This window comes from Gossypium raimondii, chromosome 7, assembly GCF_025698545.1.
Source record: "Gossypium raimondii isolate GPD5lz chromosome 7, ASM2569854v1, whole genome shotgun sequence".
NCBI lineage: Eukaryota > Viridiplantae > Streptophyta > Magnoliopsida > Malvales > Malvaceae > Gossypium > Gossypium raimondii.
Window position 1 is genome coordinate 30,326,925 of NC_068571.1, and position 18,097 is coordinate 30,345,021.

The 18,097-nt window shown below is 34.9% G+C and overlaps 1 protein-coding gene across 6 annotated transcripts; it reads right to left on the reverse strand.

The window, feature by feature from the left end:
- Window positions 1-3,931: 3,931 nt before the first annotated feature.
- On the reverse strand, window positions 3,932-7,342 carry LOC105796723 (probable E3 ubiquitin-protein ligase RHB1A). 6 transcript variants are annotated; one of them, XR_001134516.2, is made up of 6 exons: window positions 7,195-7,342; window positions 6,104-6,223; window positions 5,076-5,439; window positions 4,803-4,912; window positions 4,312-4,446; window positions 3,932-4,157 (listed from the first exon to the last, which is right to left on the reverse strand). XR_001134516.2 is itself a non-coding variant. In XM_012626535.2 (6 exons), exons 2-5 carry the CDS (start codon window positions 6,164-6,166, stop codon window positions 4,316-4,318), a joined length of 663 nt encoding a protein of 220 aa, XP_012481989.1. In that variant the 5' UTR covers window positions 6,167-6,223; window positions 7,195-7,342; the 3' UTR covers window positions 3,932-4,157; window positions 4,312-4,315. The 6 variants fall into 6 exon arrangements, 5 of the variants coding, with proteins under 5 accessions (XP_012481989.1, XP_012481981.1, XP_012481995.1 ...); XM_012626535.2 differs by having other exon boundaries at window positions 4,808-4,912; XM_012626527.2 differs by having other exon boundaries at window positions 3,932-4,446; window positions 4,808-4,912.
- Window positions 7,343-18,097: the final 10,755 nt, after the last annotated feature.

Consider the following 18,097-nt stretch of genomic DNA (forward strand, 5'->3'; position numbering starts at 1 on the left):
GTGTGTAGTCGCAACACTAGAGACTGAAATCAACAAAAAACTAAAACGTGAGACTGTCGACACCACACGGGCGTGTGGCCGCCCGTGTGGTTAGTCGTGTGATCGAACATGGGCATGTGGTCGGTGAGGGTGGCTGTGTGCGATACATAGGCCGGACCGAATTTAGTTGTGTGGGCCACACAGGCGGGTAGGCCTACACGGGTGAACCACGCGGGCGTGTGGGATTATTGGGCCAGGTCGTATGATCCATACGACCAAGGTCATTTTCGGCCGTGTGGGCCACATGGGCCGACAACATGTGCATGTGGGCCCATTTTTCACTGTTTTGATGTTAAGGTTGCACGGGTCACCTGGGACGACTGTGAACCTACTGTAGGGTCGGTAAGTTTACCTAGACCCCTAATTGACTGAATGACTATTATATCCATGTACGATATATATATTTATGACTGTATATTAAGCATGCTTTTAAAACTATACTGAATGCATGTATGATACCATAATTTGACCTGACATGATTGTATGATGCATTGCATGGGGATGGGTTTATATTGATCGGAAGAAGTGTACTGAAAGCCTTCGAGCCTAACTTACTGGCAGCTCAGCTGCATATTACTGTATAGTGCTGCATTCGATGCTACTTGGAGTGTATGGATGGGTGGGTTGATTATATCCCCACATAGAGTGTAGGGTTGGACAGAGATGGAGTGTAGAGGCTGGCTGGGTAGGGTTCTGTGATCGTATAACTGATACTGTACTGATTACTGATACTGTAATGGGCTAAGGCCTTAATGCATGACTGCACCTATACTGAAATAGGCTAAGGCCCTAACTGAAACCGGATATGATACTGAAAAATGGCTTAGGCCCAGGCTGTGATGCTTTCTGTCTGCTTGTATATATGGGATTACACACTGAGTTTTCGTAAACTCACCCTTCTAATTTATCTGTACAGGTAATCCCTAGTCATAAGAGGATCGATGCGGCAAAGGACTCAACGGTGGCCACACGACCTACTTCATTCCATTTAAGTGCTTAATTTTGATTTTGATTTTATGTTGGGGTTTTTACTGTATCACGACCTCTTTGGATTTATATTTTTAATTTGGGATTTTTATTGTTTTGATTTATAACTGCTAGTAGTAGGGATAATCGAGTTTTCAAAAAGAACCAAACGTTTTAACAAAATTCACTCAAATATGCAACTGTTTTAAAAAGCTTCCGCAATAAGTGACGTTTTGAAAATTAATAACATTTTGAAAAAGAGTAACTTTATGAATTACATTTTGAAAATGAACGACACGTCATGGAATTAACATAAGATACTATCAAGAGGTTATATAGGTAAGTGGTTTTTAACGACAACTCACTTTTTCGAAAAACACTACCATGTGACATCGCCAAATTCGGCCATAACGTCTAGGCCGGGTTTGGGGTGTTACAGAAGAACCGATTGGAAATATATAATTAAGGTTCAAAGAATTTATAAATAAGTCTAACTCTTCGTCTATTAATTACAACATTATTTAATCATGAAGTCAATCCACTAAAAGTACCATGATTGAACTCTCCCTTAGTATATATCATTTCGAAAACAACCCATTTTATGCTCATCCAATGACCTTATCATGTGTGCGTTACACTCATAGGATATTTTTTTATCTCTTTAGGTTAAATTCAGTCACCAAATATGATCTTGTTTTATCTCATGGTAACCATTATATTTTCCTTCATGGAAAATCCGATTACTAACACATAGTAATTAAATCATTTTTCCTTAACAAATAACCCGTGGTCATGTTACTTTTTAATCAATCATGTAATGCCGATGAAAGGATATCTTTTATCTTATATTGTGTTATGAATTCTACTATTTCAAATGAGGCCATACCATACAAAAGTCGTATACTCACCATACCAGCTTTTGGCTCTATTACCAATTGAATTAGGCTTTCAATATATCAAAGTATATGAGTCACACCACAAACGTCACAAGCGACTAAATCTATAAATGGATCTAATATAGATTCAACTTGGACCCTCTCTGATTTAGTGTCAGTCCCTTTATTATCCGATCACGTGATGAAACTTGATATTAGTTAAAGATTAGGTAATCAGTGAGCTAATATTTGCTTGTACCTTTTGCTTTGCATGCAAAAACCATTGAGGAAAAATGCAAAAGATAATAATGTAAATGATAGAATTTTATTAAATCAATCTGTACAAAAAAATTACAAGTATATATGACAAAATAACTACACAAAGGGCACTAGATCCTAACGCCATCTTGTTAGGGTGTCACGTGGTTTGGGTTATGATTTTGCTTTTGGTGAATATTAGAGGCCCTCTATTCTTCGTCATTCATCTTCTTTTGTCTTGCCTCTATGTGACTAATAATTCTTGCATGCTATATTGAAGCAACTCCTGTTGTTGCTTATATGTTTGTTGTTGTTGCTTATGGAATTCATGAGCCCGCTTGAATTGTTATTGTAGGCTTTGGAATTGTTCTTACAACTCTAAGAGCTGTTGGGAGATGACATTCTGATTTAGGTTGTGTATGATTTTGGTAGTTTGGATAGGTTTCATAATACCTCTACCGATACGAGTATGATGGGGCATTATAATTATAAGGGTTATAGTAGTACGTTCCAAAATTTTGGTTTGTCTGAGTTTGGTTAACATTTTGGGTTTGGTTTTAAGCTTGATTAGCGGGGATAATGTTTTTGGGTTTGCCATCAGAGAAATATCATGACGGGTATGAGCCCATGCTCACCTAAATATTTGAATCTAACAAGGCAGCAAGGAAGGCAGAGTTGGGTGGTTCACCTTGTTAGGTACAAGACGGAGAGCCATCGTAGATGGTGTTTCGAGGAGGTGAGCTTAGAATTGGGAAAGAAGATTGAGGAAGAAGAGAGAGAAAAGAGAGTCCCCTTATTCTGTCAAAGCTGAGGGATTTTATACTCTAAGTTGCAGTGTTGAGGTGCCACACTATCGAGTCCCTATTAGCAGGTTAAGAACAAGTGACCAAGTGGTCACCATTATATGCCTAGGTAGGGTGGTAATTGGACACGTTTTCAATCACTATAGATGGGATATTGGGATGAGATAGTTGAAGTTAGAGATGACAATAAGTAAGTGAGGTCCACACGAGTATCAAGTCAAAGAATGTCTCTATGAGGTGTTTTGAGGAGTAAGTGAGACCTCGTGAGTGCCACACCAACAAGTGCAATTAGAATTTTGAATCCACCCCGTAACTAATGTGAAAATGAAATAAAAAGGTAAGAAAAGTATAATTACAATTTTAGAGGTAGACAATCAATGCATCAACGTTTATGCAAAATCAAAGAGTTGATGGAGATGAATTCATCGGGGTATAAAAAAAGTTGCATGGAGATTAAGCGTCATGGGATTCATAAAGAAAAATGGAGAAGGGAGACTATGTATAAGGCTGAGAAACAAGTGAAAATTGATTCTGACATTCCAGTTCTATTTTATTAGTTTTGATTTGTCATTACTTGAAATTATTCAATGCGATTTTGATTTTGATTCATAAAATAAAAATATATATATTATTACCTGAACCAAACCAAACCAAATTTTATTTTTATTTAATTTACAATTAGCTTTTGTTTTGCTTCTGCAATTTCTATGATATAAAATAAATATTAAATATATAAATTAGTAAAACTAACTTAAAAATATATAAATTATTTTATTTGAAAAAAACCCAATGAACCGAACTTGTGAAATTCTGTACGGTTCAATTACTTTAATATTTGATTCAATTTTGTTTGATTTGTTAAAATCACATATTGTTTTGTTTTGTTAAAAAGAAAAAAGAAAGAAAAGAGAGACAAGAAACATTTGTGCAAATGATTGTCTTGGATCATACATTATCTCAAGCTCAACCACCGGGCAAAACAGCAAAGCAGACGACAATAGACAATTAGATTGATCTAAAATTCATACCATATGACATAGTAAGAAATAAACAAAAGGTAAATGTTAAGGAAACCTGTACAAGTAAAACTCTGATTATCATTACTTGAAGCAAGGCAGGCTGACGACTCTCATTCCCTTCCACAAAATAAAGCTCATTTCGATCTGAACCTGATCCCTCCATTGACCTTGTAGTTTACGCCATCCTCCCCAATAATCTGAAAATCGATGACAAATTATTTAACTGCAACAGAGGAGCATTAACATCCCAAGCTGTGTTTAATATTGTGTCAACTTGGTTCTTTACTCTCACAAGTCACAAACTTGAAGAATTGGAGAAAAGATTTAACAGCCTGAACACAACAATTTAACCTTTTTATATAACTAGATATCTGATAAAATTCAATCTTGGGGGCACACCATCAGACTTGCTGCAGAACCAAAAACCAATATGTATCTGCAGCATACCAAGCGTCATTGACCAAAAGTCTGGTTTAATATCATTTCCTGTAACATTAAAGTAGAACTTGTCACTACTCTGTAGACATAAGTATATACATCTTAAACATGCCAGGTGATGCAAAGCATAATATTTCGCACAAGGAATAGAAGCTGTGGCAGTTCATTTGAGATGCAAATAAAATAAGACACTGCAATGTGTGTGTGTGTGTGGAGGCACCATGCAAAGCCCAAGAACTTACACAATCTGCAAGACAGACAAAATTTTAGTCCTTATTTGTTGGGTATAGTAAATTGGAGCCAATAAGTCCAAGTCTAAGCCTTGTCCTAAGTTAATCAATGTACCCTGGGCAAACCTATGCAGTATAATCAACTAAAATAAACTCAACTTAACAGAGGCAAACCTGACCGCAGATAGGGCAGGTGTCACTTCTTTCCATCCACTCCAAAATGCATGAGAGATGAAAATGGTGTTCACATTTAGTGATAAGTTTTGGATTCTCTGTGCCATACTCTGCATGTGCAAATACCATAAGCAAGCCATTACTTATGAGCTGTTAAAGTATTAACAAGGAAACTGCCATTATTTTTAATATGCACAAATCAGTTAGCAGCAGCACAGGGTACAGATCTAGCTTTACTGGCAATTAAAGCCTTAGGAAAAGAGATTACATTACCTTCAAGACAAATAGGACAAGCATCCTCTTCTTCTGCCGTTGATTCCTTAGACTCGGTTAATTTTGAGACTTCTGATTTCCTTGGCGAAAGAAGCAAACCAGACTGTGTTTTGCAGTCAGATTCCTCAAGATCTTCACATGTTGGCAGAGTCTCGAAACTACCTCTACTAAGAGTTTCTCTGAAGGACTCCGAATCGGTTGATTGTGGACATCCCAAGACCACATCATATGGCAATGGTGCAGGAGGTGGTCTAAAGGTGTCAGGTACTTCTAAATCCAAATTAACCAGGAATCTTGCAGCCATTGCGGAGGCTGATCCATCATGAGGTGTTACAGACTCATTCTCTTCCAAAGCTGGTGGACACTGCAGGAGTTTTAAAATTCAAAGAATGATTTTTAATAGATAGAAATTCTCAGAACTCTTATATCACAATAGTAGAAAAAGGAGATTGCCACCAACACAAATTAGAAACTATTAGGAAGCAATCATCATCTAATGGGCTAGTGGCCACTGAAACAAGCAACACAAGGTTCAAGAGTGAATTAAAGTAAACTAAAAGAATCAAATAAGTCAAAGCAGAAGATCACAACTATTTTCAGAAATTTGAGCATGCATAACATCTAACATTCAGCTTGCACCTAACATCAAGGAGATCAAAGGACAGAATGAAGTTTATAGTTTTGGCAGAAAATCCTCAAGTCAGAAAAGGCTTCCACCATTCATCAGACTCAAAAGATCAGCAGCAGACCACAGATTCTACAACTAGTTCAAGTAAAGAAAGGAAAGAAAAGGAATTAAGAATAACAGTTTCATCGAATAATCAATTTCGAAGGAAGAGTGAATTAGGGGTAGTTCAGAATACTAGTGTTTGCTCCGTTTTCCATCTGTTATAATGGATGGTAATAAGTGATTACTTCCAGTATTCCTAAAGAGAACTTCCGTTTCTCTACTGTGAACTGTGAAGAAAGAAAAAGTCATAAGATACCACAGGCATTAAAAATATTTATAAGATAAGCATATTACTAACATAGTAATACACAGGTGTCCCATGCAGAAGAGGTTTCCTGGAAGAACAGCAGCAGCCTCCCATATCCCACAATTATCTTTGTCATTCACCCAATGCAAATGGAACTTGTTGCATTTTCCCCTGTTATTTGATGTCAGTGGATAAATAGATTATTCTAAGTTCAACACATGGGGGACAAAGAAAACAACTTAAAAGGTAAAACAAAACAGGTAATGTACTAGTTCAAGAACCATGAAAAAGCCAAGGAATACATCAAATAACCATGGTCAACTTTCCATTTGAAAAGAGCATAGTGCCAGTGGTAGAATAATCAAACAAACATCATTACAAGTTCACATAAAGAAAGCAAAAAATCTTCAGAGAATTATCACACCAGAGTCTTTGGTTAGCAGGGGATAACAAGCTAGCAGGTTAACGAAAAGAACTGAAGTATGCATTACTAGCTTACAGAACATAGCACAGAAGTATGCCTTAGCAGACAATTTACAACCTGAGAAAGGAAAAATCAAACAGGCACTCAATAATGCCCCATAAGTGGAGAATAAACACGAGGTTAAGTTATCCGATGTGTTCTAGTGCCTCTGGAAGGAAATTTGTCAGTAAAATTTTAGCATTTCATGCAAAATCCGGCTGGTTATAAGCTGGAAAACATGAAATTTAGCCTCTTAGCCAAATGTCCAGCTTATCTAAAAATGGAACATAAAGCAGACCCTAAAGAACTAAAATTGCAAACATCACAAGCAAATTAATAACTTTCACACTTTTGACATCTATTGTCCATAAAGACAATCCAAACATCACTATTTGAAGCTAAGTAGAACACCTAACAGTTAAAACCAAATCGCAGAAACAGTTTCAGATTAAAAAAAACCCGAAATTAATCACAAATTAACTGGAATAACAACAAATAGAGAAATAATCCTATAAAAAATCAAAGAGATGGAATTCATATCAATTTCATAAATCCTAATTCAAGAGGTCTGGAATAGGATAAGGGAAAAGTGATATATAACACGAGGGGAAAAAAGAAAAAATTTTCTAATCAATAAAAAGCGATTTCATCAGTGAGGAAAAAATAGTAAAGATTTAACCTATGGCAGCGGCGGCGGAGATGAGAAGAGGCCGAGAATTCTAGCTAAATTTCTAACTTTAGAAGAGTGGAAAGGAAGAGAGGAAGAGGATTCGCGGAAATAAATTTTTTCCTTTTTCCTTTACCTTTCTTTTAATTTTTTTTTTATTTTTGTATATAGTAGTATAGTCTATTAAAAGGGTTAATATGTAATTTACCCCTTGAATTTGTTCAAAAATATCTAGTTGGTACTAAAAGTTTTTTATATTTAGTTGGTATTTAAACTTGTATTGTCACTTAAATTGGTATCTTCGCACTAACACTATTAATTTATATTGATATGGTATTAATAACTAATATGATGATGGTATCTCAATATGTCATGTGATAAGAATAAATTAAAACAAAAATTAATAAATTAATAAAAATATAATTTTTGTCCAAGTTTGGAAAAATTATAATTTTTTATTAATTTATATATATTTAAAGTTTTTTAATTCTTGAAATTTATATTTACCATGTGACATACTAAAAGGTTGCAATGTGTCATCAATAGATTGATTATCAGTGCCATGTCAATATAAAATAATGGTATTAGTGCAGAGATACTAATTTAGGTGATGGAATACAAATTCAAGTACCAAATACATCAAAAAAAAATTAAAGTACCAAATACATCAAAAAAAATTTTAAGTATCAACTAAATACTTTTGGACAAATTTAGGGTGCCTTTAGATGGACGGTGTGTTTAACTCTGGTAATGTAAAAAATAACGGTAGTGGTGAGATTAGTTATTATAGTTGTGAGGTAAAAGATTTCACCGCATCACAGCCACTGCTCATCCAAAGGGTGCTTCAATCGGTAGGCGCTCCACCATGCACTCTTTCTTATAATTTGTTTGTTTATTTTAAAATTGGGTAAATTACAACAACAATCCCTACACTTTTATTAAAATTACATTTTGATCATCAAACTTTCAAAAGTTACGTAATAGTAATAACGTTATTGAATTATTACATTTTGATCACTCTTCCGTTAACATCCATTTAAAGGGATGTCACGGCACATTAATTCAAAAGGTTAATAACTAATTTGCCCTTAAATTATAACTAAAATATTATTTTGATGTTTTAAATATTTTCTTAACAATAATTCTAAAACTTTTAAAATTTCTAAACATAAATAAAAATTATAAAAATAATTAAAATTTATAAAAATATTAAAAATACTAAGAATAAAGTGAGAAAATTTATAGAAACACCTCTCTTTTATCCTTCTTCTCCATCATCAATCTCATTTTTTTTACGGGTGAGTTAAGAGAGATAACATGAATTCAATCCATTTTATTTATACTTTCATAATAATTATACTAAAAATATAATATTTAAATCAAAATCTAGGCTAAATAAGGCCAATAGGCCTTTTTTTTAATTAATTAGGCCTTTAGGCGATTTTTAAATTTAATTAGGGAAATAGGTTGTTTTTAGGAGAAAGAAAGGGAAAGCATGTCTAGCCTTTCTCTCTCTAAGGTTAGGGCTTTTATTTTTTTATGGTTAGGGTTTTTATTTTTTTAAGATTTAGAGTATTTTAAAAGTGTTCAGGTTTTTCGACTGAAACGGTGAAAGTTCTTAAGTAGTTTTGAGGGGTCGGGGATGTGATAACGCACCTCAGCACACATACATTTCATATGTCATGGCGGGATAGGACCATCACCTTAGAAACCCATCGTGGGGAAATCTGATTTCGGGGTAATAATGCTTGATACGATTAGGGGGTCGAAGTCTAGGTGGAGATCCCATTCGGCGGTCGTGATGCGATCACGGGTTTGAGTATAACTGGGGGACTAGGTGACGATCGTTACACGGTCAGGATTTCAAGTTTTTTGGATACTCGCAAACAATGCCTTATATATACCATACATAAGATTGACACCATAATCATACAAAAAAACTCTGAAAACTTCAAGTGTAATCAACGTAATTTTTTATCTATTTCCAACCAATCGGTATCTTTAACCTTTCATTCTCGTTCAAAGGCTGACACCGAGATGGACACAAGAGGGCTCCAAGGTGGAGAACAGATGTTCCAGCACAGTATAGGTTAAAATCGGGTCGGTGCGGCAGCAGTTGTAGTTATTAATGGTTTGTGTAATAAAGACAACTATCGTTGCCTCAAAGGAGCATCACCTTTACTACACCGGAACAATTGCTACCTGCTTGAGAGTTCTTTTGCGTCTATGACGGTGTTGACCTTCGAATAAAAAGGAAGGTTAAAGGTACCGATCGCCTGGAAATGGAGAAAAAAATTACACCGATTATAGCAGGAAGCCCCAAAGTTTTTCCTTATGAATATGTGATAATACTCTAAAATGACATACTTTTACGTGTTAATTGCATATATATTTTGAGTATGATTCTACTAATTTGTGTTTTTTATGGTTTTTTATCTTGTAGGGACTAAATTGAAGGAAAAAGGAAATTTAGGGACAAAAAGCATGAATTTAAAGATAAATGGGCTAGCATGCGAAATAGGAAAGAAGTGGTGCCAAAAATACAAAGTGTGAAAGACTTAGGGCAAAAATTCAAAGAAGAGATTTATAAACAATAAGACTCTATTTCAATTTGAATTTTATTAGGATTATTGTTAGGATTATTATTTAGATTTAATTTCATCTTTTATCTTTATTTATCTTTTAGAGTTTCAATAGGAACAAATTAGGTTTTCTGTGTACTATAAAGAAGGGATGAAGTGACAAAAAGAGGGACTCATCTCCGTCTCCCTAAAGTTCTTAGTTTTTTTTCTTTTATTTATTCAATAAAATTCTATTTTATTAAGCTTATTTCTTTTTTCTCAAAAGGCATGAGCCACTAAACTCATCTAGCCAAAGGTTGTCGAGATTCCTCAAAAAAGGTTCATGAGGCTTAGAATTTGCACTTAGCCTTCTCAATGAGTATTCATCGTTTCTCCGCATTACAGGACTAACGCTTCCGTCCATGACACATGAAATGTGTGCGGCTCGGAGCGATATCACATCACCTACGACTCAAGAATACCTTGAACGTAAACAAAATACTTTTAGAAATAGAAATTTTAAGATCAGGAAATAGTTTATAATGGAGAAATAAAGAGGATTGGGGAGAAATTATATGATTGAGGGATAATGAAGTTTGGTGTGTGTAAGCCATTTTATAGCCGCAAGGAAGGGTCTATTTGCAAAGAAAAACCTTGAAAGTGCTAGAACATATTCTAAACATGTTTAAAGCGTTCGGATTATTTGAAGTGTCAGGCTTTTCCTCCTGGGGAATAGGAAATTTGTTAGAGAAAGATCACCTAACTGAAGGATCTCTATGTACAATCGGCCGTACAACCAGAGGTGCAATCGGAGGTGCATTTGGACATGTATTCGGAGGTGTGGGCCTATAGGCTTCCTCCTCATCGTCATTAATGAGTGAATATGTACTTAGCACAGCCCTCTAGGCAATCGTTTCTTTGGTATCAACAATGTCATCATCTTCCTCTATGGTCGATTGTTGCGTCGTCTTCACCTGTCATCGTGTATTTGTCACTCCCGCGTTCAATGGTTGTGACGATGAGCCACTCCCATAAAACAGTAATACGTGCGGAGTTTGGGTCATTATAGGCATGTAACCATAAAGTGCCCCAAATCTCGAGTACATTAGAAATGTACCGAGCATTGACATCGTCATCGACTACTACATGGGCGTTTGTATCGGTATCATCATCGGCGGCAATGTATACGTCAGCGTCTATCCCAACATGAGGTTCGACATCAACATCTGCATGGGGGTGTAGTATGCGGGGGATGCCGGTGCCATGAAATATGTACCTGCGAGAGTAGAAGAACTAGCCACGTGCGGCGATGGTGCTTATGAAAAAAATAGAGGGTTTCTTAATTGAATGGGAATAAGTGGAGCGAACTAACTCAAATATTGTATAGCCACAGACGGCGTATCTTCTGCCAAAGTGAATGACGAACCCATAGTGCGACTGCGTCCCCTCCTACGCTGTTGTGGCAGTCAACATTGCCTCTTCACTCAAATTTTCCTACTCCTCGCCTCTGGTGGTAACATATACGACTTGCTGACGGCTGTGAACCATGCCAAGTAATCATCAGTTGCTATCGTGTCCATTGAGAAAGATAGTTGGCGAACGGGTAAGGATTGCATCTTATGATCCCCACTTCAATGTACTCTCCGTGCTGCACTGCCCAGTCATTGTTGTCTTCCCCCACATGTCCACCTTGTGCAGCTCCTTCAAGTCTCATAGTGATGATGAAATTTATTACCTTTACCCGAATTATCGTAACAGCCGATCCAATTAATGCATTTCCACCATCACGTACACTACCAACGACACCTTGATGTCCTACAACTGTTGATTGTCAAACACTTCTAATGGGATGCAATATATAATATCGATGTCGATGTAGGCATCCATTCAAACTAAAAAGCAAAATTCTAAATATCATTATGTATGATATTTTTTACAAATCATTATGTAATGAATATAGGTTCGAAAGAATAAATAACTAAGTTCGGCTTCTGAGCGTTGATCTAACAATAGCCTAATATCTTTTAGCTTCTTGGGCAGTCCCACATAGCTCTGCCCATGGTTCCACCTGTACAAGCAATATGTTAGTCGAAATGTATAATAAAAAAATTACTATACAGATTACGTATTTGTTAATAAATGATGTTTATCTCGTCACCAATGGGAACATGTATGGGACGGTTACCTTAGGACGTAGAAATAATAGTCGCCACCAGGCTTACGACTACAGTAGGAGCAGGCAACCATTGATCGACATCGCATTCGATACCGTGGCCCGACACATCTCCAGGTATAACGTGGACAATATGTCAGATCCCCAACTTAGTTTTCTGTACTCATTGAAGTCCATTAGATATAGTAGCCACCTTACATGCACTAAATTTTGAGATATGTTAGGCATTAAAATGCCCCCGATTAACCTCATGATGTATACTCGAGCGCATTGTTCTATGACCTCCTCCATTCGGTCTTTAGGGAGCTCGTCAAAGTTATCTTTCAACCAGTTCATCGATATTCGATCACCTTCGAACTTGTCTAGGACCTTCCCCAACAGTGATGTGCAGGTGTCCACTTTACTCGAAACGATCGCTGATCCCGTGATGACTGGCTCATTCACTGGCAGACTGAGTTGTAGCACTGCATTCTCGAGTGTGATTGTACACTCACCGCATGAAAGGTGAAAAGTGTGTGTTTCGAGGCTCTATCTTTCCACCGACGCGCTGATTAGTGCTAAATCGAGTTTGCAGCTCCTGGAAATGTGAGATGCATGTAAGAATCCAACCGCTTGCAAATGGCCATGAATTTCAGGGATCGTAAGCTTTCCCATATCATGAATGAAGCCTTCCAGAACATGATAATCCGCCTATTTACACAATAAAAATAATTTCAAATTAAAAAAAATTAACATTATTGAAATTAACAAAATTTAAATTTCCATCTTACCATTACTGCTTGGGCGGCGAAAATATGCTTGTTTTCGAAGTAGATTAGAGAGATGACCATTCGTGAAAAATTGATTTTGAATAAATACAATACGAGATAATTAATAAAAATATTGTTTTTAAATGAAATTATCGAACACAATCAAAATGAGAAAGTTGAGAGACTTGAGAGGGTTTGAGAGAATTGAGAGAAGGATGTTAATGAAAAAAAAAAATTTGGGGGGTATTTATAGGGTAAAAAAATTATCGTTGGTATTTTTATTTTTATTTTACCGCTGAAGGAAAGCGCATCCAGCTAGGCGTGCTTCTTGACACCTGTGCAAAAAGATTGCCCAGCTAAACGCGCTTTATATTTAAATCAGCATATTTTTCTAATTAATTTTAAAACCAGCCTAAAGGGCTAATTAATTTAAAAAAAAGGCCCATTGGAATTATTTAGCCCAAAATCTATCATTCCCATTTTAAAAACAAAGTCCACGCATTTCCCCTTTCACTTTCTTATCATCTTTTTTCTTTCTCTATCTTTCTCTCTCTATACTGGGTTTAAAGTAGAGGTGATCATAGGCCGAATCGGGCCTCAAAAAAATTTCAGGCCCAATTTTTAGGTTCGACCTGAACCGAAATATAAGCCTAAAAATTTACCCAATCCCTACTCAAATTATAATAGTTAAGCCCGAGCTTGGCCCGACCCGACCCATATTTAAAAAAGTCATTAAACTATTTTACCTTAATTAAAAAAGCTCTTGTACTTTTGCTTTATCCAAATAAATCCTTAATCTTTAACCGGTACCTAAATAACCCCTTAATCTTTAACTTAAATCCAACTAAATAGTTATTGCATAAAAGTATACTATTATCTCTTGTATTGCATTTTAAAGTATTTAATATTTAATATCTAAACAGTACGAAAAGGAGCAGTTATAGTAGCTTTTTAGCTCTTTACAATGATATCATGACAAAATTCTTTTTAAAAATGAAAAATGATATAAAATACATAAATCATGAACTTCAATCATGGTTTAGTACAGTTGAGTCATGGCGTTAACTTCTTTAGTCCGAAGATTCGAATCTCAACATCCATAATTTCACTATTTTTGGATTGGGTATTCTTTTTGTTATAAAATAACACAAAATCATCCATGAAAGAACTTTTCATTAGAGACGATAGATTGTATATGTGTTTGTGTGTGCATGTAAACTTATTTTCTGAAGTTTACTCATGATTCTAGTTAGAGCAACTAGGTCATTAACTACTACTATTAGAGTAATTAATGTGATTGGGTTCAGTGGCAGAGGAGACGGTAGGGAAAGGAAGAAAGTGAAAAGGAGATGGTTCATTAACAACAACCCCCATTTTTTTAAAAAAATTTCCTTCATTTTCTTGATGACCAAACAGAATGAAGAAAATGAAAAGGAGATTTCTTACCTAAGTCGGCTGAGGAAATTAGATGGGTGCCGACGATAGAGGAAGCAGGTGGGAGGTGGAGGTGGTGAGCAGCGCCGACGGACAGTGGCACTAGACAGGTGGAGGTGGTGACACTTGGAGATTTTGGTTTGGAATTAAGAATAAGAGGGAGGGGGCACAGGAGATAAATGGTTGGTAAAGCTAAAACTAAAAATTAAAAATAATTAAATAAAATAATTAGTATATAATTTAGGCTGGGCCCGAAAAAAAAATCTTATATGAGGCTTGATCTGTTTAAAAAACGGGCATTGTTTTTTATCTAAGCTTATTTTTTGGACCTATATTTTAACACAAATCTTTTCATTTTTCGGACGAACCTTCAAGACAGGTCAAGTAACTCATCCCATGATCAGGTCTAGTTTAAAGCTCTTAGTTTTTATCATTTTAAACAAAATTTAACTCCTTATTTTTTTTATTGGCATTTTTCTTATCTTTCCATTTACTTTTCTTTTAGAAAAGTACTTTTTATTTGTTCTTATTCTGATCGTAACTGTTAATCTTTTATGGGTTTTCATTTTATTTCAAAAATAGCACTTCAATTTTATTTTCAAAAAAGAAAGTTCGAGTGTTGGATTCATATGAAGAAACGAGGATAGTATTTTCAAGGATCCAAAACTTAGACCCTAAATGCTTCAAAAAATCATGGGTTACCTCCTCATTCAAGACCATGGTTAGATTGGTACCGGCGAACGCAGCGACGAGAGGAAGAAAAAGGTTGATGGATTTGCGATAGGAAGAAGGTAAGGTACAATGTTTCTTTTTGGAATTTTTTTATTTTTTGTAAATTTCAATTATTTTTATAAGTTTTACTTGTTTTTATAAAACATTTATTTTTTAAAATTATTGTTAAAAATTAAAAGTATCAAAATGATATTTTAATTATAATTCACTGGCAACATTTAATGTGTCATGTCATCCCAAATTAGTATATGGTCATGTTAGGATATGAGTGATTAAAATATAACAAGTAAATAACATTATTGACTATTATGTAATTTTTAAAATTGAATGATTAAATATAGTTTTAAATGAAATGCAGTGACTGTTGATTGTTGGGTAGTTTATTTTTAAAATTTTGTTAAGTTATTAAAAAATAAAAACTTAGATGTCTCTTTACTCTTTAAATGAATATAACAAATAAAATGATGTCATTTTATAGAAATATTTAAATATAAATATAAATAATTTTATTTTAATGAGTAATAATAATTTATTTGTTGATAATATAAAAATAGGAGGAATCTACTTACGTAAAATAGATTAAAATAAATATAAGGTTGAGATTAAGTAACACTTCCTTTTTTTTTTTTTTTTACATTAAAGCCTTCCCTTTTCTATCCCAAATTTCACGGAACACAGTAACTTTTCCTTTTCCTTGTCTGTCTTCCCCTGGTGACTGGATTGGTTTGCTAGTTTTGTTGACAGGCAGATGCAGACAGTCATTAAAACTTTGGTTTTTAATTGTTCAGCACAATTGTTACACTATGTTTGGAAAGACAACTGAGAAATGGAGTGTTAACTCAAATTTAAAGTTAGTATTAAAGTCTAAAATACATGAATTATAAGAAACAAATATGAAGGTTAAATTAGTTTATACATGTCTTATATCAAATTTTACATAAACTTTAAATTCAATGCTTTGTTGATGTGACTCTAATTCTTAATATCAGTTGGTATAATCACATAGTATAACACACTGTTTAACTATCCAAAATGACATTGCCTCTCACATCCAGCCCATAGGAAATACTTTCACTGAAATCGCTCCTATAAAAAATGGCAACATTCGATGCTTCTAATTTTGTGCTTCTTATGACAACTGGCGCAACCAACACCAACACACTTATAACCCACACCTTGATTGCTTCCATAGGAAAATATATCACCATAAACTTCCAACCTGGAGCATATCCTTCTTGGTGGCACAATCCACTAAAACCCAGGGTTTTGTCACCAAATATCTTTACAAGTTGCTAGAAAAAAAAAAAAAAACAAAAGCCTTAGTTTTTCGTATTTGATCTCAAACTGCTATACCTTGCTAGGGTAGCTGCCACATCATGTCCCAAAGATTACATCAGTCCTAAATTTAAGCAATTCAATGACAAGTATGATGCCTTTCAGCATTTAATGAAATTTTTGTGATGCTAGGAGTTGTTGGGTTAGACGATAATTTAAGCATGCTAAGTATATTCCTTCCTGTTAATGACTTAGAAAGTTCTCTTAACCTCAAACCTGATTCTTGTGGAATCTTGAAACTATATGTGTGCAATATTTGGAGAGAAGTTCTTGTCCACTCAAGAGAAGGTTAGTCTTGTTGACTTAGGTAGATAATATCAGAGATCAAAAGAGGATGCCATGGATTACATTCATTGCTTTAGAAAGAGTTTTAGATGTGCAAGAAGCCTCATGATGAAAAGAAATTGGTTAAAGTGTGCATCCAACGTATGTTTGACGAATTTCAGCTTTACTTGAAAAATTTATCATTACCTTCTTTTTCTAATTTGGTAGAGGCTACTAGAAGAGCCGATAATATTATCATGGAAAATAAGAGACGAACTTATCACTTTCACCCGAAAGAGGGTTTTTTTTTTGTTTCAAATAAAGAGAAGTTATTTAAAAAACCTAAACATATATAGTAGTGATGGAAGAGACTTTCCACCGTGGTTCTGATGCTCTATGGAAAAAGTACTTGAACTTTTGAATAAATGGGTGAATGAAGGTAGTGCCCATCTACCTAGTCCTGAGTGCCAATCTACTAATGGATAAAAAATCTAATCCTATGTATTGTCATTTCCGTAGGACCGTTGGACATCCTACACGAGTGTAATGCTCTAAGAAAAATTTACCATAGAAAGATGATAAAAAGGTGTATTTCAATTTAACGTACCTTATTTGTGGTTTTACATGTGTTTGAAGGGAATTATTTATTGATATTTAAGTACATTCTTGCAAGCTTGAATTGTCAACTTGTTGTTCTCAATTTGGCCAATTCAACTAATTATTATACATAAGTATATTTAATGGAGAAGCCGACCGTTGTGGTCAAAGTGCTACTTCTATTACTCTCCCAAATACGATTTCTTTTAGTGGAGAAGTCGACCGTTGTGGTTAGGGAACCACCTCCATTACTTTTCCAAATACAAACTCTTTTAGTAGAGAAATCGATGATTATGATCAATGCATCACTCCCTGTCACTCTCTCAAAATACAAATTCTTTCAATGGAGAAGTCATTGTTGTGGTTAAAATATCACTTCCGTTACTCTCCCAAAATACAAATTATCTTGCTAAAGAAGTTCATGGTCGTGGTCAAAGCGCCACTTTCGTCAGTCTCCAAAAATAAAATTTCTTCTATACAAAAGTCACTCCTTGCTGGCTGCTAGATACATATTCTCTTAATGGAGAAGTCGCCCTTTATGGTCAAAGCACCACTTCCTTTCATCCCCTAAAATACAAATATTCTTAGTAAAAAAGTCGACGATTATGGTGAAAGCACCGCTTTTGCCAGTTACATATATACGTGTTCTGCCAATGAAGTAGTTGACATTATTCTTAAAAAATGGTTGCTGGAAATTTTGCAAAACAACTAAAAGCGAGGTAAGTACCTTAAAATTTCACAATTTTGGAGATACATGATATGTTTTGCTAGAATTTCATGTAAGATGGTCTAATATGAGTTTCCAATCTCACTTGGAAAATTTTGAAGTAAAGACATTGAATTAAAAGTTGTTATATAATTGAAAAGTAATTGTTGCGCATAAATGCTTTAATGCTTCTGAGAACAGCTAATGATTTATATTAAAGTATAATTAAAAAAAAGGGAGAGATCTACGTTAAATTATATTTGCTCCTTATGACCATAATCTTGGGAGATAATGATCACCATACCACGCGAGTAGCGATATTATTCCTTGGTAAATGCTAAAATTCTTACTTAATCTGTAGATA